The following is a 27,104-nucleotide window of genomic DNA, read 5'->3' as shown; positions in this document are numbered from 1 at the left end:
TCTCCTTCCGTAGAGGAAATATTTTGAGTAATTAGGAGAGCCAAGATGGCTTTTGGGGGGATTGTTCTGTGTGCTAAAATAATGTGTAATTTTCTCAGGGAATAGTTCATATATTTTGTAGGGTGGAGGATTGGTTTTCTGTGGAGTGTGTGTCTGCTATGTGTGTGTACCCTAATATCTTATAATATTTTATATCAGCCCTAAAGAGCAGCTTTTCCAGGGGAAAGGGGTAGGGCAGATGGGGAAGAGCATTCCACAAGCAGAAAGCCACTGCAGAAAAAGTCTTTTCTCATGTTACCGCCCTCCAGACCTCTCATGGAAGGGGCCCCAAGAAGAAAGGCCTCAGATGATGATCACAGGTTTATAAAGAAAAAGAAAGACATAAAGAAAAACGTTAAAAGAAACTTGTACAAAACAGGCAATATTAGCAGCATTACAAGCCATAAAGGCATATCAGAAGCCTCATTTAACCAATGACAGCACCATACAACATTGTATTTGGATAGCATTTGTAATCTGTGTGTGTTGTTAAATAAAGTATGAAAAACCACCAGACTCTTTCCCTGAGAACCTGGAGCTGGTGGGCCATTTTCCTTGATGTGGCTATCAATAAGGCTTAAAAAAAACCCAAACAGTTCATAATATAATATGCAAGAGCCTCCTTCCAGCCTATATGAAGTTCGTATATAGTTTGCAGCCAGCGCAGACACCAGGGCTCTCCTTCGCTCCCTTCTTCGGGTAACACGATGCTGCCTCGCTGAGATGCGCGCCTTCCTCCCGTTGCTAAGCGACCATCTCCTCTTTCTCACCAGAGGACCTGCAGCAGCGACTGCCCTCACCGCGCAGTCGGCAGCGGGGCTCCCATTGGCCGCCGGGCACCCGCGTCACGCGCTTCATTCGCCGGTCCGGGCCTCAGCGGCGCGCCCATTGGGCGCCCTCCCTCTGGCCACGCGGCGTCATTTTCTCACACCACTCCTCTCGCCCTCGCCTCCTTTCCCCGCCTTGCCTCGCTCATTGGCCAGGAACGGGAAGAGGGGCAGGCTCCGGCGCGCCGGCCTCCGATTGGGCAAGGAGAGCTGCCGCTCACCGGTTTCAAGCGGTGGCTTGGGCGGCGGGGCTGGTTTAAAGGCGCATCTCCAGCCGCGGCTGCGTCCCATTCAGGACGAGGAGCTGAGAGACAGCGCGCGGACCCTGCAGAGAACGAGCCATCGCCGCACACAGGTGGGTGGGATCTTATTTCCGTCAGGTGCATAGGGAGCACCTGCCTGGTTTTGGTGTTAAATTGAAGCTCTCCCGCCCCGCCTCCTCTAGGACCAGGTGTGCTAACCCAGAAATCGCACCTGTGTCTACTCAGAAGTAAGCCCCGCAGAAGTCACCAGGTAAATTGTGCTTAGGGTTGCAGGCGAAGGCCGGAATCCTGCACGAGCTTAGCTTGGGTGTAAGCCCCATCGCATTCAGAGGATCTTACTTCTGAGTAGACCTGAATAGGATTGCCACCTAAACTAGGTCCTTGGTTTTTCCAAAGACCATTAGGTTTTTTTAAGGTGGTCAGATCAAAGTTTTGGGGTACTTGCAATTCTAGAGCTGACTGTTTTCTGTGATGGTGGTGGTAGTAATATGTGGCCCCCTGGTTACATTTAAAAGGAATATAATTGTTCTGGGGCAAGGGTGGGGAACGTTTAGCTTTCCAGATATTCGTGAACAGCCCCAGCAGCTGGGCAGGGATGATGGGAGTTGCAGATCAGCAACACCTGGCGGGCCAAAGGTCCCCCACACCTGTTTTCTAGTACTAAATAGGACCCAGGATGCCATCATGCCCAGTGCTTCTGCTAAAGAGAATAATTTTCTACTCAGCAGGCTTGTTTGGGCAGGGAGGCTGGGCAACATGTCTCTGGTGGGACCTCCTTATCATGCCACTGTTCCTCAAGAGAAAGAGCAGTTAAGTTGCCAGGGGTGGCGGTTGTGGTAGAATTGAGCAAGTGGTGATTGCAAGGAGCAGCTACCTCTGATTCCTCACCTGCCCATTCCCTTCTATCAGGTAAGAGACTACTTACCTGGATTTAACCCAGCAAGTTTGCCCAGAGAGAGGCAGTAAGCGAGAGAGAGCAGCTCTGCCAGTTTCAACGCCTTATCGTCACTTTAGGTGGGGCAGTGGCTGCCCTGCTGGGAGCAGCTGCTTCTGGCTTGCTCACCCACTCTCCTCTCTGGGTGGCCTCTCTCTACTGAACCCTGTCCACCCTGCCTAATGGGAGAGCATAGTTGTGGAAGCCTCTTGCTAGTGTTCTTTGGGGCTGTCCCTCAGATCTCTCTCTCTGTGTTTATGGGGTGGGGCTGAGCCAATTTTTTTCCACTGCTCCACCCAGAGAGAAAGGGGGTGAGCAAAAGGGAACAGGAGTCTCTCCCTCCCTCACTTGCATCCTTCCTCTGAAGAAGTACAGATATGGCACCTAGACAGGGAGGCTGTACTGGCGGAAAAAAAACGATTGAATGTATTTATTGCGCTTAACTCTCCCTCTCCCCCACTGTGTTGCCCAGAGGGAGGGAGGTAAGGTGGCAGAGGCAGAAGAAGCCACTTTCTGCTCTTCCTCTGGATGCTATGACAAATCCAAGCCCTGATCCAAAGGGAGGGGGCAGGCAGGTACCCCTCAAAACCTGTTGTTCAGTTTGCCCATTTTTGCAGACAAACCAGTGGCAGCTGTTCTCTGGGCAGGAAGATGGGGCATTGGTGTTGCATGTGGCACAGAGCAAAGGAGGCAAGTCTCCCAGGGAGCTCTCTACTGAAAATGGTGGCTGTGGCACTTCAACAGTTTTTGGGGGTGGGGGTCTGTACTAATGTGAGAGCAAGGCTTGGGCCAGTTCCCCCCCATACTAGCCCAAAGTGATCCAGTACAACAGCACACCCCCAAAGTACAGAAGTCAGTAAGACATGGCAAGTCAAAGAATTGCTTGCTGTTGAACAGTGCAGCCCTATGGAACATATTTACTCAGTTATTATTTTTATTTCCACTAAGTTCAGTGGGGTTTGCCTCTCCAAAAGTGAGTATCTGGGAATGGCAGCTGCAGTTGACTTCTGCAAGGAAGCCATAGGAAACCCAAAAAATTGCGAGGAAATCCTTTTCCCGATCATCCAGATAGGCTGCTTTGTTAGATCTGGAGATCTTCTGAGAATTTTTTTTTTTTTTTGCTATTAACTGAACACTAGTTCATCTCACAGCCCTCCACCCACCAATGTCTTTGTTGGGTGGTGGGGAACTTGTGTCGCACTAGAGTTTGTGAGCTCTGGAATAAAAACCAGAACCTCTCAGCTTTTTAAAATCTGTGTTTGGAAGCTTATAATGTCCCACCCAACCAGAATTATTTCTACTTTAGGAACCCTGCTTTCTTTCATTACAAGCCAGCTGCAGCCTCTGATCAACCAGAAATTTAAAACCAGAGTAATTTTAATTGTAAAATAGAAATCTGCCCAGCTGACTTGTTAATTGCTGTAGAGTACATCTACCAAGTGAGATTTAGTGATTGGCTTCCATTCTAGGATAGACAGAACAATTCTAAAGCTGATAGATCTTGCTGTCTTAAGAACTAAATGGTTTCTGTGAACCTACTGGGCATTTCTTGTGTCTGGTCAGACATATAACCCTAGAGCAATTAAGGGCTCATCCACACCTAATTTTTGACTCACACTTTCTGGGCACAGGTTTCTGGTTCCCTGGGTTGTGCTAAATCATTTTCTTTTTTGCCTGAAGCTTTCTCCAAGAAAACCCAATCTTTGCCACTGAATTGGAGCAAGATTCCTATTTGCTCTGATTCAGCAGTAAAGTGCAGGTTTCTGTGGGGAAAGGGGGAGGGGGAAAAAACAACAACTAGCCCACTTGAAACAGACCTGGAAAGCCCAGACCTTTGCATAGAAATGTGGAGCAAAGGTGGATGAGCTCTGTTGCTAGAGCTTTGTGGTGACATTGAAATCTACCTTGGCAACCCTACTCTGGGGGTGTAGCCTCGGGACTCCAGTTCCATAGGGAAGTCCCTGAACTCTAGCAGAGAGAGAAGTGCAGTTTTAGTGGCTGGATCAGGTCCTTCTACAGTACTGGTCATAAACATTGTACTTTCCACAAGTTTTTGACTCCAACTCCAGCTGAGTCATCATGACATCATCATCAGGGATGATGGGAATTGTAGTTCATAGGATCTGGCAGGTGCCACACTGAATGCCTCTCTTCTAGAGCATTAAAAATGGCCATGTGTACTTTCTTCAGTGTGCATATTGACCAAGGACCAGAACTGGATTAGGAGTTGGCAGGTATGCCTGCTGGTGTTAAATTGCCCACTTCTGTCTGCAGTTATCTTCCCTAGGATTGCTTTTTTTTAAAAAAATCCCTGCATATGGTGTGGGGAGGAATTGATCTTGGGGAAAATACTTCTAGCACAGAGTCCTCTTTCAGATATGTCAGGGTTTTTTTGGCTTCTAGGCATGTTCCATCTCACAAGTCGCTGCCTGCAAGTCTAAAGTGGAATAGTCAGACACAGAATACCCCCTCTACTGTTTGTAAGGACTAAGTATAAGGCTAAAATCCTCTACACACAACTCAAAAAGTAAGTCCCATTGAACTTGCTGGGCTTTAAACTAAAAGAGCTTGCTTAATGATTCCACGGTCCATCTTAACAGATCTTTCCGAGAGCTCTCCATGGAGACTGGTGCGCAAGGATATGCAAATTTGTGAAGTGTTCCTCTTTTGTGTTGGATTGTGACCTCCTGTTTCCACAGAATGCCATAGGGAGGCCAATATGATGCCTGCTGTTAAATTTCTAGGATCACTGCTACGCTGAATTTTAAAATAAGGGCAGAGCATTTATCAGGTGTGGCTTGTCTGTTTTTTAAAAAAATTGATTGGCTTCACTTAGTTACAGCAAAGTCTCTGATCACAGTAGAAAGAGTTCTATCGCTACCAATTAAATCAGTGGGACTGCGTAGTTGTGGTTGCGTCATGCACCCTGTTGCTCTTCTTCTTTGGACACTGATCTTTACTAGACAGAGAAGGTGATGTCATTGTCATTTTTTTAATGGATTTTGTGCTCAGTGTACCTCCAGTTTTCAGGAGGTACCTGCCCATTTAATCTTTCTGTACCATGTAGTCTGTTTTTCGACTGATCATCTAGCATGCCTTAATATTTTATCATGATTTCATTGTATTGTTTGGTTTTGAAAGGCCGAGGCATTCTTGTATCAGCCTCTGAAGTACATTGGGACAGCAAGTGCCTCTTGAGATTTTCCCCCTGAGGGTAGCCTGCCTGTAGGACAAGAAGGAAAATGGATGCTGTGTTGTGCCTAGTAGATTTATTCTGGCATAAAGCTGAAACTCCAAGAGGCTTTCTAGCTTTGAGGATGATGCTTTTTTTTTTTTGTCTTTCCATGTAATTTTTTTCTTGCTAAAATTTGTGTTTTGCTGCAGCTGGCAGCTCAGAAATTGAAAGTTTCTCTTCTGAAAACGCTTATCTTAATGTGTCCTCATTCTCTTCTCCCCCCCCCCCTTTCCCTGAGATGACTAGAGAAATTGGACTGCATACAGTTCTTCCTTGTTTGGCTCAGAAGTATTCTGCTGCTGCCTAAAAACGTGAGCTGCAAGTAGATGAAAATGCCTCTCTGAATTGTTTCAGGTCTGGCAGCAGGGAGGTTTTGTAAGAGCCTCACTTTCATAGGGTTGGATTTCCCCTTGTGGGCTCCTGACGCCTCTGGGTAAAGAGATGGGGGAAACCAGTAAAAAATAAGCTGCAGGACATGTCCACTCGCCTGAGGCTGCCATTGTTGCAGTAAGCCAGGCCCAAACTATGAGCAATGTAGTCTGACAACATAGCAATGCAGGTTGTGGACAGTGACTACCCCAGGCTGGGGTGGAGCATTCCCGACTCTCATGAAGAAAAGGAAACGAGGGCTGCTTAGGCTTTCAGATTCTACATCTGGGGGAGAGAAGGTCTTGCCAGGTTTGCTCGTAGATATATAGTGACCCTTGTAGTTGTGAGACAGTGACGCCTTGTGGCTGTTTTTAGTGCTAGATTCTGAGATGTACAAAATCTTTGAACACCGAGTACTTCTGGAGCAGCAAAACGTACAGTAAGTTAGCAAATGATGACTAATGGCCCTTCACAGTTGTTATGATTTTTATGGTTATGTGAACAGAAGTGGACTTGTCTGCTCTCTCTTGTCCAGGCCTTTAGCATACCTGAAAGATGCATGTGAGCATTTTCTGGGCACTTGGTAGCTATGTCAACAGCTTGTGCATACTGTTTACCAACTTGTGGCAATCTCAAGTCATGTGCTGGTTTTGCTTTAGCCCGATTATTCTATTTCCATTCCTTTTATTTATTTTAAACATTTCATAGAATCATAGAGTTGGAATAGACCACAAGGGCCATCGAGTCCAACCCCCTGCCAAGCAGGAAACACCATCAGAGCACTCCTGACATATGGTTGTCAAGCCTCTGCTTAAAGACCTCCAAAGAAGGAGACTCCACCACACTCCTTGGCAGCAAATTCCACTGTCGAACAGCTCTTACTGTCAGGAAGTTCTTCCTAATGTTTAGGTGGAATCTTCTTTCTTGTAGTTTGGATTTATTGCTCCGTGTCCGCTTCTCTGGAGCAGCAGAAAACAACCTTTCTCCCTCCTCTATATGACATCCTTTTATATATTTGAACATGGCTATCATATCACCCCTTAACCTCCTCTTCTCCAGGCTAAACATGCCCAGCTCCCTTAGCCGTTCCTCATAAGGCATCGTTTCCAGGCCTTTGACCATTTTGGTTGCCCTCCTCTGGACACATTCCAGTTTGTCAGTGTCCTTCTTGAACTGTGGTGCCCAGAACTGGACACAGTTCCTTTCTTAACTATGTTCCCTGGTGTAACTGATGCTTGAAGGGGCTCTACAATGCATTCTAAGCATTTATGGGATAAGTAGAAAAGCAAAATCCTGCATGCAACGGTGGAGGGACGGGGCAGGACGCTACAGCTTGGGAGCAAACTTCCTTAGGCTTTCCCATGTGTCTGATGGATATATGAATTGGGTATCATTAAAACAAGCCTGTAGAAGAAATTCCTGGCGGATGAGGGGCGGGGGGAGAGATGCAAGCTGGGAGTTGGAGATAAAAGAAATACTGACAGCTCAGAGCTCAACCTACCCCTGTTGTGTTGGCTGGGATTGATGGGTTGTAGTCCAAAGCATATCTGGAACGCACCAGGCTGGGGAAGGATAAACTTGAGCCACTCGCTAAAAGTTCTTCCATAGTATCTTGGTGAGGATGTGGCTAGGGCACTGCTTCCTATCGCAGTGGATTCACTGCCTGAGCCACACTCAACCTTTTTAATACAAGTTGCTGTGATTGGAAGACAAAGTGAATACAAGGGTGGTGGCCCATAGCCCCAAACCTTTTTGTGGAAAAGACGCGTGCCTGAACATGGTGTTTTAAAATTGCTGGGACCATATGATTAAAGGCAAGTAATAATAAAATTTATCAATTAAATTATTAACAGGATTACTATGCTTACTGAGTCATCAAAAACCTCTAAGCTATTTACATGAAACAGTGCATTAAGCTTCTACAACGATGTTTAGTTCTTGCCAAAGATGGGAAGGGGAAAATGCATAATTCTTTTACACATACATGTCCTTTTCCTTAAAACCCCAACCACAGAATATGTACTAGATGTTCTGATTGGCATAGTATAAGTAGATTAAGTCAATTGCTTAATGATTTCCTGGAAAGGAAATTTGCAGAATTCAGGGTGTTGCTCATATATCAGTTTTAATCTTCTAATTGCTCATGGTAATACATTTTTTTTAAGGTGTTCTAAAGTGACCCTTCTACAAGTAGGATCTTTCACAGTCATCTCGCCTTATTACTGCAAAGCAGCAAGCTTACAAAACAAAGCTCTGCACATCGGTCACCTCTATTGAAATACATCCCTCTTTAGCCAGCTAGAAAGAATCCCCATTTATTTCATAAAGTGACCTCTCAGGAATTATAATTTCAGCCACAGCTCAAGTAATAAATCTGTAGGTCTGCCAAACGGAAATCAGATTTTAAAAAATATTTTAATATTTTCCATGTAATTTTACAGGGAGAAATCTGTGCCCCTTCCTCAAGTGGGAACATCCATGTCTCATGGATGATGGAAATGGCAATAGTCCTGTTGCAACCCTCCCTAGGACCTTTTGATGAAAGGCCAGTAAGACATATTCTAGATAAATAACTGGAGTCGCGGGTTCCCCATCCCTGCTCTGATGCCATGCTCCTACTTTAATACCGAGGTCAAGAAACTTCAGCGGCAGGGGTGTGTTTGTGATACGTCTGAATATGGCAAACATAGTGGCGGGGTTGTGTGCGTGCTTGTTTCTTTGAATACACAGTAGAAGTTCTAGCTCAGCTCATGGCAAAGTAACTAAAGGCGGCTGTCCTTCACAAAACACCATTTCTTTATGTACAGTACAGTACACGCGGAGGAGGCGTTGCCTACATTTTGAGGTGCCGATCCGGGTTTGCCCTGCGTCACGTGTGAAAGGTCCCCGTGCGTGACCTCGGAGGCCGGGACTTCCCCTCCCTCCTTCCCAAGCGTCCCTGTGTGCTGGTTTCGTATCGTCCTCGGCAGCAGCCGCCGCCCGCCTACACATCCGTGCGCCGCTTCTCAGAAGCGAACGCGTAGTAGTAGCCCCAGGAAAAGGCGGCGGCGGTGGCTCGGGCTCCTCCGTTGCCTTCGCTCGGCGGAGTGAGGGGGCGCGCGAACGCAGAACGCCCTCGAGCCAGGCAGGGGCGTGGCTCGCTCTGCCGCGTCAGAATAAAGGGGGAAGTGGGCGCGGCCGAGGGAGGCAGCGAGCGGGCGGCCGCGCGCCGCGTTTTCAAGGTGACAGCGGCGGGCTGGAGCCAGAGGGCCCGCCATGAGGAGCGCATGCGCGCTGGGCCGACCCGGTGCCGTCCGGAGCCGGTGATGGGGTTTCACTGCGTGTGAGTGAAGCGCGGCTGGGGAGGAAGGGGCGGGGGCCGGCCTTGACCTCGGTGAGGACGCGGAAGCTTCTGCCCCGGTGTTTCCTGAGGGATGTGGTGGTGGGGACTTCCATCTGGGTGGCTTATACCGGTATATGAGGGAAGGACGTGGGGCCGCTCTGCCTGACAGGGAAACTGAGGCAAAGGCCTCAGTTGCGAATGGAAGCCATTATCTGGCTACTTGAGGCCTACGGATGAGGTGGAGTGGGGGGGGGTCATAAGGCAAATGGGACCTGCCACCGCCCCTTCAGTTATATGGGTGGGTGGGTGCTCTGACTGCCTGACAGGGAAACTGAGGCAAAGGGTCCCTTACCACGGAAGAGGAGTTACAGTGCTCTCTTGAGATAATTAGGGGTGGGGAGAGGCTTATTTTCTTCCCAATTCCCCTTTCTCTTCTACTTTCCCTCACAAGAGCGAAGGGAGCTGCCTTGTCTAGTTGGGCCATTGATCCGTCCAGCTCAGTGTTTTCTTGCACCGACTGGCAACAGCGCTCTAGGGGTTCAGCTGGGTGCAGAGGGTTGGACTAGATGATCCTTGCGATCTCTTCCAACTCTGCACCAGGGACCTTAAGCATGTGACATGCTGCCAAGCTATTTGCTCCCCCACCCCACAAAAAAGAAAGAAAAGCCTCATGGCGTGCTTGTGTGTGTGTGTGTTTACTTGGAAGCAATCCCCACTGTGTTCATGTTTTCTTTGTGCCTGTTACCTGCCCTTCTCTGGTTTTAGCAGCCAACTGACCCGTAAGACATTTGACCGAAGGAGGTTTCCTTAGCAGTGGAAGAAGGGTTCACTGGTTGTATTTCTGTCATGTATGCACAGGTATCCTTCCAGTAACATAGAAAGCCACATTTTTCTTTTTTAAACATAAGTGGCAAATGATTGCCACACTTCTTGTGCTTTCTGCCAGAATTGTGGAGTTGCCAGGGCTTGTTATATCAGGATATGAAACTTGATGATCCAGGCAGGCTTCTGGTATTTAGGGCTATGATTGGTGTGCAGAACATTAGTCCAGTTGTGGATAGTTGAATGATCTGCTGCTTGTGTGGGCTTTACATTTTATTTTTATATTTGTTTCGTAACAAAATATTATCCGAAGTGACTCAGGATAGTAGAGATAATTGATATAAACAGTTGTTTTCCAATTAGATTTTCGGTTTGTGAAGGGATTTGTTTCGTCTTTTGCCAACATAGCTCCAATGCAGTTGTTTGCCCCCTAAGAGACCCAAACCATTGATAAAGGGATTCTTGTGTATATATATTGAAGCAGGCAGTGAGTGCGACTCACTGTTTTTTCCTGCAGGACACACCGGTGAAGCAGATTTGCTGTGACACTACCAGGCTGAAACTCACACTTTTTCAGTGACCATATAGCACTGAGGAACATGTAGTGTTAACTTTGGCAGTGTGATATTTGGCAGTTGCCCATTGTCAATCCTCGTTCCTGGAGAGACTGTCAAACTGTTGTTTTGCGTCCTTAGTCAGCAAAGCATTGTATAAACTTTCTAAGAGTGAGTAGATAAATTATTTTGTCTGATAGTTGCTATTTTCTGTGGGTTGGAGGTAAGCAGCACAAAAAGAATGGAGAGCTGGTAGGATTAAGGCCATGTCAAACCAAGACAAGCACAAATCAGGTAAATTTAAGTAGGCATCATTCTGCCTTTTGCCCAATGGAGACTCGCTTGGGAGGAGCATACACCTCCCTAGCAAGGGCTGTATTTAAAAGCCATCACCAATCTTCTCAGAGATTGGTGCCAATGGAGGGCTGTAGCAAAGGGCTGTCTTGGAGTACTGATGGTTGTAGGTGAGCAACTGATTGGATGGCTGAGATGGTTTCTGTGTTGTGTTTTTGTTCTGCAGGATGTTGGGCATTCTCAAATTACTAGTTTTTAGTTAAAGAATGCATGAGTCAGGAAGGGTTTCAATCTTTTTTTCAGATGGAGAAAGAAACCAGTTTTACTGCATTATTGGGCATTTTTATTACTGGTGGGGTGATTTGATGACATTAATTTCAACCATTCTACAATGGTACATTTTCATAATGGATATGAGGAATGGTTTGGCAAACTACTGGCCAAGAAGAAGCTGATACTGCAGGCAAATGACTGCTGTCTATATGGATGTTCAGAGTCATGACTCCATATTACTTTGTTTTCTTCTTAAGTTGTCATTGATTATGAAGGTTGTTTTTTCAATAACTCCGTTTTCCACAACTGTGGCTTGACTTAACTCAGCTGGTTAGAGTGTGGTGCTGACGTGTAGGTAGCAGGCCCTGCCCTGCTCTTGTTTCCCAGCAATTAATTTTTGGAGAGATACTGCCTTTGAATCTGGAGGTTCCACTTACAGGTAGCTTTGTCAGTTGATCTGTTAAACTCATTTTCTAAAAACTATTGAACACAAAAATTCAAACAGCTAAGCTGAGCTTCATTGTAGCATAAGTGGTCCCCAACACACTGGACCCAGTGCAATGAAATTTTGTATAAACTATTGGGCTGTGAAAGCAAACATAGAAACCTTGTATGTGGTATGTTTATCCCCATGATCCATCAGCAAGTAACAAGCTGTTTGGGCCAATAATCATTGATTAGACTGACCTCTGTAAAATTTGTCTAATCTCTGAATTTAAAATCAAAACCATAGAATTGTAGAGTTGGAAGGGATCCTGGGAATCATCTAGTCCAGCCCCTTGCAATGCAGGAATATGCAGGTGACCTGTATGGGGATCAAACCCACAACCTTGGCATTATCGGCACCATGCTAACCATGATTCTTTTTTAGAAAACTCATGGCCACATCTTGTTGCAGCAAATTCTGTAAGTTATGTACTGCGTGGATCAGTTCTTCCTTCTGCCAGTCTTGAATTAACAGCAGGAATTAACAGTTATTAGGTTCCAAATAGTATTAAAAAGTTATTATGACAAAGAAGTTATTACCCTAATATTCAATATTTTAAAAGACATACTTAAAAATCTGAAAACTAGTCAAAACAATAGTATAAGACTATTAAATCTGCAAGAATTAATTCAATAACACAGATTTTTCCTTCTGGCCTTCCTATTCCCAAGTCTCCATACTTCATTTGCACAGTGGTGAGAGCTGTGTGTGGTGGTCCCATACAACTAAGGAGCGATTTGAATGTTCCAAGCACGCACTACAAATTTCTGTGCCATTGTATGCATGTTGGATGAGGCAGATGGGCACTGGGACAGAGTTAGTGTTTCTCTTGTGGGTTCCAGTCTGCAGAACGATCAATGTCCACAGAAGGGGAGCCCCAGAAGTCATGCAGGGTAAAGAGTTCTACCCATCACTTTCAGGTGCCTACCTGCCTCTTCGCTTTATCTTTGTTAGGATTTCTATTGCCCTAAGGAATTTACATGATCTACCCACTTGAAATAAAGTTCTCTTTATTCCAATACCGCATTGGATGATACGCCTTTTGTCTCCTATCCATTTGGCAGTTCTTTGAAGTTTGCATTTCATACAGGATGTTCCATGTTTGTAGATAAAGATCATGTCTGGATTTGCCATTCAAAATAATTACGCAAGACTACTAGTACATGTTGCTTTACTCCTTCAGAATCTCTTTGGTGTCCAGTAAAAAGAGCTGCACATGCTGAATGTCCCCAATTCACCCCCAGTCTGTGAATGAATGACTTCAGTGGTTGGACTGGGGGTGGGGGTAGGGAAACCCTGTATGAGACCTTGGAAAGCCTCTGTCAGTTGGAGTGGTCCAGGGATAGGGAAGCTCTGGTTCACTAACTGAAGTTGGATTACAACTCCCATGGATGGTCATGGGTTCCCTATCCCTGGAGTATACTTTTCTAGGTAAATGGAACAGTGCTCTGACTCAGTTTAGGGCAACTTCATATGGAATATTCTTGGCATTTTTCCTCTGCCTCCAAGCTTTGCAGTTGGGAAAGAACGAAATACATGCTCATGCAGATACCATATGATTTTCAGTTGCTGTTCAAATCTGAAAGGCTGCTCCACAGTTCATTACAAAGGGATGGGTTTATATTACTTTTAGGGAGCAGCTGCAAGCCTTTATTCTCCTCCCCTTTCTGCAACAGTCAGATTGTTGTTTTTTCTTCATTTGGGGGGTTAACTGCCAGTAGATGGTATAATGAGGTTAACCAAGATTCTATTCTATGTAACACAGAGACAAGAGGACCCTGGTGGTGCAGTGTTTTTTAAAATGCTGACTAGAAAGGCACGGCCTCTTTGCTGCAGGTTGGAATGTCTGTGGTTATGGGGCTGTACACAGTGTTGTTCCCCTCTAGAAGACTACCTATTTGTCTAAATTGGTTTGGGAGTGTCTGACGTAAGAGATCTTCTCAATCTGAATAGTACAGTTGCAAGTACAGACTTGTAGTGTGAGCTAATAATGGCCTATATATCAGCTGGACAGCAGAGGTTGGGATAAAATAGCTCTGCTCCAGTTCTACATACATGGCAATTTGTTAAAATGTGCTTGGGATAGCAGCTGTAGCCCTGGTCTCTTTAAAATCAGTGATTGGTGTGGGCAGAATTGCAGCTGTGCAGACTATAGTGTAACTGTCAGATTCCTCTCCTGCTCCCAAGTAGCTTTTCCTACTTTGAACACTCTGCCAGGTGTCTTTCCTGCTTTGAGGGGTTGGACTAGATGACCTTCGGATTCACTTCTAATTCTGTTATTCTGTGTACCTGCTTTTATGATCATTGCCCTATTAGTTGTTGGACTGCTTGTGAGTCAAAATATTTTATCAAAACTTTTAATCTCCAGCCCTTGTGCTTTCAGTAAGCCTCACTGAATGCATTGGTACTTGAATCTAAGTAAGCGTGCACAGGATCAAGCTTTGCTCACTCTATTCAAATAAGCACTATTAACTTCTTTTCTTTCAGCTGCACCACCATGCCTGGATCTCTTCCTGTGAATGCTGAAGCCTGCTGGCCAAAAGATGTGGGAATAGTTGCTTTGGAGATCTACTTCCCTTCCCAATATGTTGACCAGGCAGAGTTAGAGAAGTTTGATGGCGTGGATGCAGGGAAATACACCATTGGCTTGGGTCAGTCCAAGATGGGCTTCTGCTCGGATAGGGAGGATATCAATTCGCTTTGCCTCACCGCAGTCCAGAAGCTTATGGAAAGGAACAGTCTCTCCTACAACTGCATTGGGAGACTTGAAGTTGGAACGGAGACAATCATCGACAAGTCCAAATCGGTAAAGACTGTACTGATGCAGCTTTTTGAAGAATCTGGCAACACAGACGTGGAAGGCATTGACACAACCAATGCATGCTATGGTGGCACTGCTGCACTCTTCAATGCTATCAACTGGGTTGAATCCAGCTCCTGGGATGGTAAGTTTGACATCTCAAGCAAGCAGTATTTTTTAGAATTTGCCAAAAAAAGAAAAGGAAAGAAAGAAAGAAAGACAAGGCATACAGAGATATGGAATTTAAATGTTATTAAATGTAATCCTGTAAATAATAGTCACTTCAGGACTATGAAGTTCTGGCTGTCATGTTCTTGTGATTTCAGGAAGGCTTGATAAAAGCTAATTCCTAGTCCACTATGCTCATTCATGCTTAGTGGATATTACAAGAGGAAACCATACAGTGGTGCCCCACAAGACGAACGCCTCGCAAGACGGAATACCCGCTAGACGAAAGGGTTTTCCGTTTTGGAGGCGCTTCGCAAAACGAATTTCCCTATGGGGTTGCTTCGCAAGACGAAAAAATCTTGCGAGTCCCCGCTGGTTTTTTCCGCTTTCCCCCCCTTTTCCTAAGCCGCTAAGCCGCTTATCAGCTGTTCCGCTGATAAGCCGCTTAACAGCTGATCGCTGAAAGCCGCTAGACTGCTGTAGCGCTAATCCGCTGTCAATGGGCTTGCTTCGCAAGACGAAAAAACCGCTAGACGAAGAGAATCGCGGAACGGATTCTTTTCGTCTTGCGAGGCACCACTGTATTAGTGTTCAGAAGTAAAAAAAAAAGAAAAAAAAAAGGCAGAGGGCAGCGATCCTTTGCAAATACCAAGCAGGGGAGTAAGATTTTGCAGGAATACAATTGGCTTGTGAAAATGAGCTTATATCCCACTAAACCTGTTAATAGTTTCTTGTACTGAGTCAGCACTTCACTCATCTGTACTGATCATACTATTGGTTGCAATGCAAACTAGCTGGTGGAATCAGGTTGATTAACATATTTTGAATCAGCGACTGTAGCATTCAATGCTTATGCTAATTGGAACCTTCCCCCCCCTTTTCCAAACTTTCTGGTGACTTCTAAGCTGCCCATCTGCAATTGCCCTCAATTTTGTTCCTTGCTCAAAAATGATCTTCTTAACAGGATGTTTGTATAGAATTGTGTGAGAAGAACTTAGTACGCATTAAATATTGTGCATGTTAATTGGTGGCTGTGGGAGTTTAAGATTGACTTCTTGTAATCTTTTCCCCAGTGACTACGCAGCCCAGTTATTTGCATATTTACTTTGAATTCTGTAGGGCTTACTGTTAAGGGATTTGCTTCCAAGTACATGTGTATATAGTATTGCAGTCAATGTAGTCAGCAGTTGCCTCAACTAAAAATGGCTTTTATGCAGCTTTTTTACAGCATTTGTTTGTGTTTTTCAGGGCGTTATGCACTTGTTGTTGCTGGAGACATAGCAGTGTATGCCACTGGAAATGCTAGGCCAACTGGAGGAGCCGGTGCTGTTGCTATGCTTGTGGGACCAAATGCACCTCTTATTTTTGAGAGAGGTTAGTTTTCTCTGGCAGGCTAAATATTATTCATAGAGCAGATTCCAGCAGTATTTTAGTTCAAATGAACAGCTTGTGCAAGCATTCTTCACTTGTGAAATTCCACAAGAGCAAGCTAGTGCTAGATTGCCTTTTCCTAGATTGCAAACTATGCTGGTTTGCCCTTATGAGGAAAATTAAGCAATTTTCCAGTTCACAGAATGAAAGCCATAAACCTGCATGTGTTCACTCCTCTGCAGCTCATATGAGTAAACTGCTTATGTGAGCAGTAATCTCTGCAAGTGAGCTGCCTGGAACATCAGCCTGTTAAAATATTAACAAATAGCTATCTGTACTGCTCGGCATTTAGTATTCTAGTATTCTTTTTCCTGATCACATTGGGAAGTGGTGTAACTTTTCTGTTCACCACCACCTCCCACATCCACCAGATTAATCTTTGGTTGTACAATGTATCTTATTTTTATTATTATTATGATTTATTGAATTTATATACTGCCCTATGCCCGGAGGTCTCAGGGTGGTTCACAGAATAAAATAATAATAAAAAAACCCAATATACCCCCCCCAAAAAAAACCCACATTTTAAAAGGGCATAGGATGTCAGTCATGTTTTGAGGAAAGAAGAGTACCTTATTAATGGACTTCACTGCGGCATTTCTTTCAAGTCTGGCTTCTTTTCCCTAGGATTGCGAGGGACCCACATGCAGCATGCCTATGATTTCTATAAGCCTGATATGGTATCTGAGTATCCTGTGGTTGATGGGAAACTGTCCATACAATGCTACCTCAGTGCATTAGATCGCTGCTACACTGTCTATCGCAAGAAAATCCATGCTCAGTGGCAGAAAGGTATGTCTTGCTAGAAAATACCATTGCAGAATCAAGGTGTTTCTTTTTTCTTCTATCTTCTCAGATCCTGTCCTCTTCCACAGAATTTGGAAAACTGTCACAGACTTAAAAACCATTCTGCCAGCTATGGCAAACGACTGCACAGAATTCTGCTGCTGGTTCAGGAGAGCAGTGTATCTTGTGTTTGAATGCCTACCACAAGCACACTATAGCCCGTTGTTCACACAGCTGCCCCTGCAGCGTGGGGTTACTGCTGAAGATGCCCTATATTAGATTTCATTTTGGAAAGAATTTTCACCCTGTTCTTCAGCTGCAAAAGGCTTCCGGGGTGGCCTGTGGTGATCAGTAATAAGAGGGTCCCTGCTCTAGGCTTATAATCTAAAATAGAGAAGACAAAAAGAAAAGAGATTGGCTTCAAGGAGGAAAAAAGTAAACCTAGGCAGGCATTCATTGCTATAATATTTCTAGCAGGGAAGCTCCTTATTTGGTTGAGCCACAGTGGTCTCTTCCCCTTTGTCATCATATTCTTAAGGCAGGGAAGCACCCTTTTCTGGCTGGGGTGGATTTTTAAAGGAATTGACAATGAGCGGTGAGAATGGGATAGATGAGTAGTACAGTAGTGGAGCAATAGATAAGAAACAGCTCGGTTGATTAGGAGGAAATCTTTTTGTTTCAAGAGTGGGCAGGAAGATCAAGGCTCAGGCTATCAATGGTTACTAGCCACAGTGACTTCCATTCTGCCTTCACTGTTGGAGGCAGCATGCTGCTGAGTGGTAGTTGCTGGGACTCACAAATGGGGACAGTACTTGGGTTGTGCTTGCAGGCTTCCCACAGGCATCTAATGGGCCTCTGTGAGAGCACAGGATGCTAGGCTTGGTGGGTTGTAGTCTGATACACCAGGGCTCTTCTGAGGCCAGGTTGACGGACACAAGAGTTGGTTCCAAGCATATCCAACAGCATGGGAGTAGGAGGTAGACAAGTATGCCATAAACAAATGAGTTGTGTCACACAGTAGAAATGCGAAGGTAAGATGTGAGAAGGGTGAGAAGTTGTTGGAGCAGACGATTAAAATGTACTTAATCTCCAATACCAGAATGGGAAACCTGTGACCTTCCAGAAGTTGTTCAACTGCAACTCACATCAGCCCCACCCAGCATAGCCACTGGTCAGGAATGATGGAACGTGTAGTCCAAGTTTTGGAGAGCCATAAATTCCCAATCCCTGTTCTAAGCAAAGATCTGAGCCGATCCCAAATTTAGTTGGGATTTTAAATAAAAGGTAGTATAAAACGAATTTCATATTGCAGAAGTAAGAATACACAAATGTTAAAACTTGTAGCCTGATCTTTTGCTTGTTTACTTGGAAATAAGCTTTACTACGTTCAGTAGTTCTTTCTCCCAAGTAAGTGTACATAGGACTTAGGCAGAATAGCATCCATGTCCTGTTTCTTTTTTTTAATTTCAGAGGGAGTTGACAAAGACTTCACCCTGAATGACTTCGGTTTCATGATATTTCACTCTCCATACTGCAAACTTGTACAGAAATCTGTAGCTCGTCTGTTGCTGAATGACTTTCTGAATGATCAGACACCCACAAAAGAAAATGGCATCTATAGTGGCCTGGAAGCTTTTAGGTAAATAAGAAAATTCTTCAGTACAAGAGAGGCATTACGAAACATCCATAAACTTGTATCTGGAAGTAGTTCTATAACTAACATTGATCTATTTTATGTTTGATCTTTTTTATACAGCTCTTAAAATTTAAGGGAGTGGATCTGGAATGCCCTTTCATAGCTGCCTGAAACTTTGTCTTGATAAGGTTCATCTTATGCAAAGATTTCTTGGAAAAAATTAGGTGGAAAAGAACGTATCACTAGGTTGATTTTTTAACAATACTCGACAAACTGGGAGCAGTTAGCTTGATTTTAATATGTGAAGATAGCCTGGGGAACCCAAAGAGGATAAGGTTATTCTGCGGTGTAGCTTAATCCTAATCACCATTACTTGGAAGTAAGTCCATGTGTGGAATTTACTTCTTAGTAAGTGACTCTCTTTTGCTATCTTATTCTGTTGCAGCAAATGCACCATCAAGGCTAACACATTTCTTGGCCTTGTTTGGATGATTGTATAATAAGCTGATAGGCGAAGGAGGCTTTCATTTACACACACAACTATTTCTCTCCCCCCTTCTCCATATGACTGAATGCATTGTGGAAAGTCTGCAAAACCAGTGTTTCCATTTTGGACCAAACATGGGGAATGCCTGGATACTGGCTGCAAGACAAGCTAGCATTTTAAAAACATGGTTTAAAGTTTAAGATCCCAGTTTCTTGTCAAAGGATATTGAAGAGCTATAAAAGGTGTTAGAAAGGGTCAACCAAACTGAACAAGGGACTGAAACATCTCTTCTGTGAAGAAAAGTTGCAACCTTTGAAGCTTCTTAGTTTAGGGGGAAGGTCAGTAAGGGTGGGGCAAACATGAAAGAGGTGTGTAGAGTTATGTATGGTGTGGAGAAAGCAAATACTGCTTTCATAACACACAATGATCCTGAAGTTTGTAATATACAAGGCAAGCAGAAGGAAGAACTCTTCACATAGCACATAGTTAAATTATAGAAGATTTAGTGATGGCTCCCAACGTGGAAGTCTTTAAAGGGGATTAGACAAACTGATGATAGGACAAGGCCGTCAGCGGCTATGTTACCTTCAGGATCTGAAGCAATATGCCTCTGAACACCAGTTGCTGGGGATTGTGAACAGAAGAGGGCTATTGTACTCATGCCCTGTTTTGTAGGCTTCCCAAAGGCATCTGGCAGGCCATTTGAGAGCAGAATACGGGATCAGATGGGCCATCAGCCTGATCCAGTAGGTGTCTCTTAATGTTCAAAGGTTGTAACCAAAGTTTCTGGTTTAGAAAAAAAATGGAAACAATGGTTTTATAGACTTTTACATTGCATTGAGGCACATTGAGAACAGAAGGAGAGAAGCAGCTTCTTCAATATTGCCTGAACACGGCCAATGTGAAAGTTAGTATTGGAACTAAATATTGCAGTGTGTGACTTCAAGTTAAAATTGTGCATGTTCTTCAGTATAATAAATTGGCTATATCAAATTGAAATAGGCATGACTGAAGGAAAAGTGATCTCTTGTGTAACACAATCTGGGTGCCTTAAAAAACAACAACCAACCTGGGATAACTTTAGAAATCAAATAGAGCAGATGAGGCATGTTTATAGGTTTCATAGCCTTCTGCTCTAGTAGTCTTTCAAGTTATTAGTTTTTCTTCTAAATGCTCCCCTTGCTATCTTCAGAGATGTAAAACTAGAAGACACCTACTTTGACCGTGATGTGGAAAAAGCTTTTATGAAGGCCAGTGCTGAGATTTTCAATCAGAAAACCAAAGCTTCCTTGCTTGTATCCAATCAGAATGGAAATATGTACACGCCTTCTGTCTATGGCTGCCTTGCTTCTATCCTAGCACAGTAAGTATGAAGGAAGGATCTGAAGCTGGGTTTGAGGTGTTTGTATAATTATCTGACTGACGTTGGGTATCAGATTCCTAAAGGACAGGCTTGCTTTAGGCAATGGCTCAGCCCCACATTCTTCTTGTGAATTAGTAAAAAGCAGAGTGCCTTTGAGCATGTACAGCGTGCCTTCCTTTCTTCACTGAGTGACCAACTTTAACACCACACTTCAGAAGGAAATAATTCCCAGATATGAGTGCAACTACCAAGCAGTGCTGAACCTTGCTGCTTCTTGCCTTTTGAAACTAATTAAACACTATCTAAAGGTGATGTACAAAGTTGTTGAAAAGTCTGTGACAATTGTAACCGTATATTTGAGCTGAATGACAAAATTTAAAGCACGAAGGTGACTTAATTGTAGATTAAAACTTCTCCAACAATATAGGTAGCAACTACCTATATTGGGCAGACAGCAGTAGGAACTGTGGCTACTAAGCTGCTCCATGAACAATCTTAAATTTGCAGAATATCTGTGTGCTTTTGATAAAAGACACACTCCACGCTGCTGTTGCTGCTTCAAACAAACCAAGACTAGCACACCTGTTTTATCAACATCTGTGTATCTTTGTAGCCAGATTCTGCATTTCCTTAGTATTCACATGTACCAGAAGTTATTTGGCATAACTCACTTGTGCAAGTCCAGACTTGGCAGCTGAAGAAAGAGGGAAGAGTCTGAACACTGGTAATATTTGACTTGAGGCAGAACCAATAGCCTTCAGCTAAACTCCTACATGTTTGAAGATAATTACATGGCCAGTGGTTTCGCTTTAGCAGAAAGAGAGGAAATGATTTGAAGGCAGTACAGGATGGAGACAGCTTATTAATATTTGTGTATTAATCTTCTCTAATGTGCTTTTCACTAACACCTTGTTCTCTGGCGTGCAGGTATTCTCCTCAGCAACTGGCAGGACAGAGGATTGGAGTCTTCTCTTACGGCTCTGGGTTTGCTGCTACCCTCTACTCCATCAAAGTTAGCCAAGATGCAACCCCTGGTGAGTAAAATCACCAAGGTTTCCTATACACAACCACTTCTAAAGTTAGTGTGTCACTGACAGTATCCAGCCAGTATTTTAATTCTTGCAGGGAGTGCTTACAAGCAACATGCTGAAGAACCCATTAGCAGTAATTTATGACAAGAATGGCTTGTTGTACACAATTAAGAGTGTGCAACAAAAAGCACTGAGTCTATCTAGCCTTGGGTTATGACTGCTATAGCACAGTGGGGATGATTTATATGCTCAGTGATGATTGCAGAAATACTGTTATAAGGGAATGCAATAATACATATTATTTTATACTTCTTGAATTATCTCTGGTATTAATCTGCACAGATAGATGATCCAGTTTAGGAAATGCTAGCTTTAACAGTGTTTTTTTTGTACGATTTTGTGTTTTTATTGTTATAAATCACTTCTGGATATAGCAGTATATAAATATTTTTTGTAAATAAATAAATCTCCATTTCTTGGCAATTTTTAAGAATAGAGGAAGTTGCCACTAAAACCTAAATAGCTGGCTTAAGAAAGGTGACTTGCTATGTAACATCTTGCATAAATTTGAATGCATTGCTTGTGGTAATAATGGTGAACCTTATTGCAATGCTAAGGTGTAGCCTTGTGCAGTGTGATGTTGGCAGGCTGGTTTTGGGCAGGCTGTAGCTTGTGAGCCATTTTGGCAGGAACCTAACTCCTGTTTCTGAACAGAGTCTAGCCCAGGGTTGTGGAAGCTGTAGCCTCTTCCAGCAGGCTCTTCTTAAGTTCTTAGCCCTCCATAGGTTATTGGGTACCAGTGGTTAGGGATTTGCTGCCCAGGTGTTGCTGGGCCACAACAGATCTGGCCTCATTTCTGGCCTCTTATGAGGTTTTGAGAACTAAGGAAAGGGCGTGCTATGTGTTGATATAACAATTAATGAACTTTTACTACGGTACTACTACAGCTAGCTATATTACAAGAGGGTTATGTTGGAAAAATAGCCCCCGCTCTTTCATAGTATAATAAGAAATCAAGATGCTGCTGTTTCTAACTTGTATTCTTCATTGTCAAATCATAGAATTGGAAGGGAATTGTTGAGTTGGAAGGGACTAATTCTTTTTAGAAAACCTAAGTTACTGCTTTCTACTGCAGGCTCTTCTCTGGATAAAATAACAGCAAGCCTCTCTGATCTGAAGGCAAGGCTCGATTCAAGGAAATGCATCTCGCCAGAGGTGTTTGCAGAAAACATGATGCTTAGACAAGATACTCATCACTTAGGTAAGCGATGGTGGGATTAAGTTCGGCAAATGTCTGCCATAAATTCAGTGATAGCCTCTATTAGGCAACCGTTGATGATAAAGCAGACCCCAAAAGCTTATTTCCCTTTTTAAAATAATGAAGTTAGCTTCCAAGCCTTCTGGTTGTTGTAAGAGATGTTAACCAACTTGATGGTTACAGCTTTGACTTGAAATATGTGGGTAATACTGTCCATATTGAACTGGCAAAAGGCTTTTATTTTCATGCCAAACATGGGCTTATAAATTACGTACCATGAATTAAAACTGCAATCAAGAGGACAGCAGGACCTGGTTCTCAACTTCTCAGGTCTTCAGATTAACAACTTCATGGTGGATCTGAAAATCTAATTGTGCTGTAAGCACTGAAGTAGTTGATAAAAGTGTCTTGTGTGCCCCATTTCCACAGCTCTACCAGAGTGTGATAATGGAGGGGTGGAAGGATTTCATATTCCTCTTTGGGAGCGTTGCAAGCCTCCTGTGCATCTTCTTATAGAGAAGACAGTGAAGGCGCTTGCCTTCCCAATACCCTTGAAGCATCTGAAGATGAAGCACAACTTGCTTCAGTTCTCTGCACTTCCATGTGACATAGCACTAATCCCTTCATGGTGTCTGTCTCTCGCACAAGATGAAAGAAACCAGAACTTTTCCAGCCTGACTCTGTATGTAGTGAGGTCAAAGATTAAGCTAACACCAGGAGTAAACTCTATTTAGAGCTTCTGCGTTCTGTCTTTTTATAGCCAACTATATTCCACAATGTTCAGTGGATGATCTGTATGAGGGAACATGGTACTTGGTGCGAGTGGATGAAAAACACAGAAGAACCTATGCTCGTCGCCCCGTGCTGGGTGATGGGCCCTTGGAAGCAGGAGTGGAAGTTCATATGGGCCTTGCTCATGAGGTAAGTGTAAAAAGTCTCTTTAATTCATCCTTTTAACATCCAAGGGCTAGTGCACTCCTAATGGCGTTGATCCCTTATTTGTGGGTTAAAGACATCAGGAGTAGACCGCAGAATTGAACACTACCCCCACCCCAATCTGCCTTTAATGTGATTCATAGATATCTTGGCACTGTTATGAACAGTTGTTTAGGCTTACCAGTTTCCTTGCTTGAGCGGAATAATAGTACCCCAACCACTGTGGGCAGCTTCCAACAGATATAAAAGTATAATAAAACATCAAGCATTAAAAACTTGCCCATGCAGGGCTGCCTTCAGAGGTCTTCTAAAAGTTGTATAGTTATATATCACATTGACATCTGATGGGAAGGCGTTCCACGGGGCAGACGCCACTACCTGGAAGGCCCCCTGCCTGTTTCCCTGCCTGCCCTCTTCAGTTTCTGGTTAAGCAGGGAAACCAGTAACCCTTAACTATTGTTTAAAGTTGGTGCTGGCATACCTATGGACTGAAGCTAAGGTGCACATGGGCCTGGGAAGGAGGGGAACATGCTTTCCAGGAGGGAATGTTCAAAGATGTGGTCTGCTTCCAATCTCTTTAAAAATGATTCCCTGCTCCATTATGGGTGGAGCAGCCACAGCAAAGGGTGGCTCTTTGCTAACCTTTCCTTTTTTTATTTCTTTTTGTTACCAAAACTAAATTACAGACTATTAAGCACATGTAGCGGATGTGTAACTGCTCTTCCAGTAAGTTACAATCTTCAGTAATCTATAAACCCTGTCAGATCACACATCCTCTCCCTGCTCTTACGTTACATGGTTCTTCTCCCACTTACCTCTGCAGTCTGTCAGTCTCTTTCTTTCTCTTCCCCCACCCCTTGTGCAGTCTGCCCAACTTCCATTGTCGGGCATACAAAATATTTTGCTGTCATTGATAAAATAACAGGTATTTCCCTTACACTAACATATTTTATCAGTTCCAGCAAGATATTTTTTTAATCCTTTCTTAAGCCTGTAATATGAAATTTCACAAGTAACCTCAGCAGTCCTGTCCCAATATCTAGAAACTTTAGGGAAACCACACCAAAAATGCAAAAAGAAAAATACTTGGCACTAAGCAAGACACAATTCCTCTGCTTATAGTATTTACTTTGTAAATTCTGACTTAGTTTTTGTAGCCTCATATTCCATCTCTCTTCGTAGATTGGGTTTTCATTACATTTAGACATGGATAATGGCAGAATTTTACCCTGTTCTAAAACATGCCCAACTATTTCATGATACTGCTGTTGAAAGTTACCAAAATCATTGCAATTGATGGATACGCTATAAATCTGGGATATGATATTCTTTGGATTTTCTTCTGTCAGTGATTCCTCCATTTCAGATACTTGTCCATTTTATTGTAATCAACCCCATTACAGAATATCAAATTTGATAATATTGACACAAATCTTCAACCCAGCGTTCTCCAGCTCATGCCTTCCAGGTGTTTGGAACTACAATTTCCAATAGCCCTGACAGGTTGGAGAAGGCTGCTGTGTAACCTGACATTCTTTGAACAACTTCTAAGACGGGAATGCTGCTGTTCTCAAATTGGATCTAGAAATCTAAATATAACCTATGTTGTGTCCAACTCTGAAAACTTCTTATTGTGCAGGATAGATTCCAATGGAGAATTGTCTGGACAAAGTATTTGGAACTAAGTTACTGTTGCCTAATACCGGGGCTTTCTCAATGAGTCTTTAAACAAAATTAAAGTAAGATAATTGGCAGCTGTGCTTTTTAATAATGTGTTCTAATCTGTGGCTTCCCCCCCTCCCCACCCCTTGCAGCATATCCCTAGCCCTGCCAAGAAAGTACCAAGAATTCCTGCAAAAACAGACTCAGAAGCCGTTGCTGTTTCCCTTTCCAATGGGGAGCATTAAGAGACCTCTGTGAGGTGGGAGTTGGAAATGTTGGGGAGGGCTGGGGATGTACACGGGAGTAACTGTTAATACCCATGTTTTGCTGTACAGTACTGCTTAGTTGGGAGCATGAGAAACTGTTAATCTTGAGGCTCTGTCTTTTGATGCAGTTTGTTGATACGTAGTTAAATAACACTAAAAAAAGTTTGCTAGCTTCTTGGAACAGAAATGACCAAGGGCTCTTTCTAAGAAACAACTGTTTTAAAACAACAGCAAATGGTTCAAGAATAGGTACTTAAATTTACAGAGGGGTAGCCATGTTAGTTTGTTGCAGCAAAAAAGACAGCAGAGCCTTTTGGCATCTTAAGTTTAGGTCTACAGTTGCTTATTCTGTAAAAATATATCGCTTAATCTTTAAGGTGCCACAAGAATCTTTGTGTTTAGTTTAAGCTTGGGAAGACTTCAGTTGTGCTTGCCCTACTCTATTTTAATGAATTAATATCCAGAGTGGAGGTGAGACTTTTTAAAGCCATTATGGAGAAAAATTAATGTGACCTAAAGCTATTTGTGAGTCATTTTATCTTAAATGTTAGGGTCCTATGTGCCTTAACAGTATAAGCACCTGGTCTTTTAAATACAAGCCTTGTTCCATCCCCTCAAAACATGCTATGCATTTGAAAGGGGATAATTGGCTTGTTTTTCAAGGTGCTATTAATTGGTTCAAACCATCTTGAAAGTTGGAGGTCTGTGACATGGTTTCCAGTTGTATGCTTATAATATTAAAAGCTCCTCTCACCTCCCAGAAATCATTTTGCAAAGCTAAGAAGTGCATGCATTTGGGGAGAGAACACTCTCTTGCCCCAAAGTGCTCTTGGTGGCTACTCAGAAATAGTCAGAAAGTTAATTCCTTTTGAACCTCTTGTATGTAATCTTTTATAAAGGTTGCTTAAGAGCAGGCTTTGCCATACTCTGCTTCTACAAAAATGCAAAAGCTCAGCCCAAGAGCTGTGATTTGATCCTGAACTTTTTGCTCCTCACGATTGTTTTAGCTGTGTGGTGTGGGGTTCTGCAAGCTGTAGCTCTGAGGTCATGTATCAATAGCTTCATATTTCAACCATATTTAAAACTCCATTTCACTTCTGCAAGGAATACTCAAAAGGCTGCAATCCTCAAAGCACTTACCTTAGAATAGGCATGAACAACTTGTGACCCATTGAGTTGAACACTGCTCACCAGCTATGTGTGATGGCTTGTTGGGTGCTTGCTAAAATTGACCTGTGCTGGCTGCCTACCAGAGACTTGGGGAAAAATGGTATGTGTTGAGAACCTGGCTGGGCATATACAGGGCTTGTGAGGGGTGCCTTTGGCCTGCAAGTTGTTCTGCTCTAGAATGGTCCTGTTTATTAACATACACTTGCTGTAGTGTAAGTGCTTTGGCCATTGCAAGTATATTGGGTGGGCCTGGATGAACTGGAAGCAAAGGGAAAGACAGCTCCTGGCTTGTAAAATACATTGTGTTTACACTAAACTTACACAATTTGTCCTGTTTTTATTTTGTTTTGGAATACTTCTTAACTAATGCATACTATGCTGAGTTACAAGACACTGTTTTGGGGCTCTGTAGTTTGTTTTTTTGAAGCAAATCACTTAGGTTTGATATGGCTTGTTGGGAAAAAACGGTTTGATTTACACCACTTTTTTGTCCATTTGTGCCAAGTGCTGTGGCTATATAAAACAAAGGAGAGGATCCCAAGCTTGGTTTTGTTCACAGGCTGGCGATGTATCAAGTCCATTGCAGGCAATGGACAGGCTAAAAACAGCAGCACCAAATCTAAGGTTTATAAACCTCAAAAGCAATGAAGCAGATGCCTTGCAAAATAAACACTGAGCTATCTGAACTGCC

General features: G+C 43.4%; 2 protein-coding genes across 7 annotated transcripts in view; both read left to right on the top strand.

Annotated features, from left to right (window-relative positions):
• Positions 1-27,104, top strand: part of TMEM267 (transmembrane protein 267) — a 125,417-nt gene that overhangs the window by 59,584 nt on the left and 38,729 nt on the right. The gene's annotated exons all lie outside the window — the stretch shown is intronic.
• HMGCS1 (3-hydroxy-3-methylglutaryl-CoA synthase 1) lies at positions 1,096-27,104 on the top strand. 3 transcript variants are annotated; one of them, XM_053408925.1, is made up of 11 exons: positions 1,102-1,221; positions 4,467-4,590; positions 13,907-14,364; positions 15,636-15,761; positions 16,446-16,610; positions 18,075-18,243; positions 19,920-20,090; positions 21,018-21,124; positions 22,257-22,382; positions 23,140-23,300; positions 25,130-27,104. In XM_053408925.1, exons 3-11 carry the CDS (start codon positions 13,917-13,919, stop codon positions 25,220-25,222), a joined length of 1,566 nt encoding a protein of 521 aa, XP_053264900.1. In that variant the 5' UTR covers positions 1,102-1,221; positions 4,467-4,590; positions 13,907-13,916; the 3' UTR covers positions 25,223-27,104. The 3 variants fall into 3 exon arrangements, with proteins under 3 accessions (XP_053264899.1, XP_053264900.1, XP_053264898.1); XM_053408924.1 differs by lacking the exon at positions 4,467-4,590 and having other exon boundaries at positions 1,096-1,221; XM_053408923.1 differs by lacking the exons at positions 1,102-1,221; positions 4,467-4,590 and adding an exon at positions 8,887-8,989.

Source organism: Podarcis raffonei, chromosome 11 (genome assembly GCF_027172205.1).
Source record: "Podarcis raffonei isolate rPodRaf1 chromosome 11, rPodRaf1.pri, whole genome shotgun sequence".
Classification (NCBI taxonomy): Eukaryota; Metazoa; Chordata; class Lepidosauria; order Squamata; family Lacertidae; genus Podarcis; species Podarcis raffonei.
Note: the sequence above shows the minus strand (reverse complement) of the source record. Positions and strands in the feature narration are given on the sequence as shown.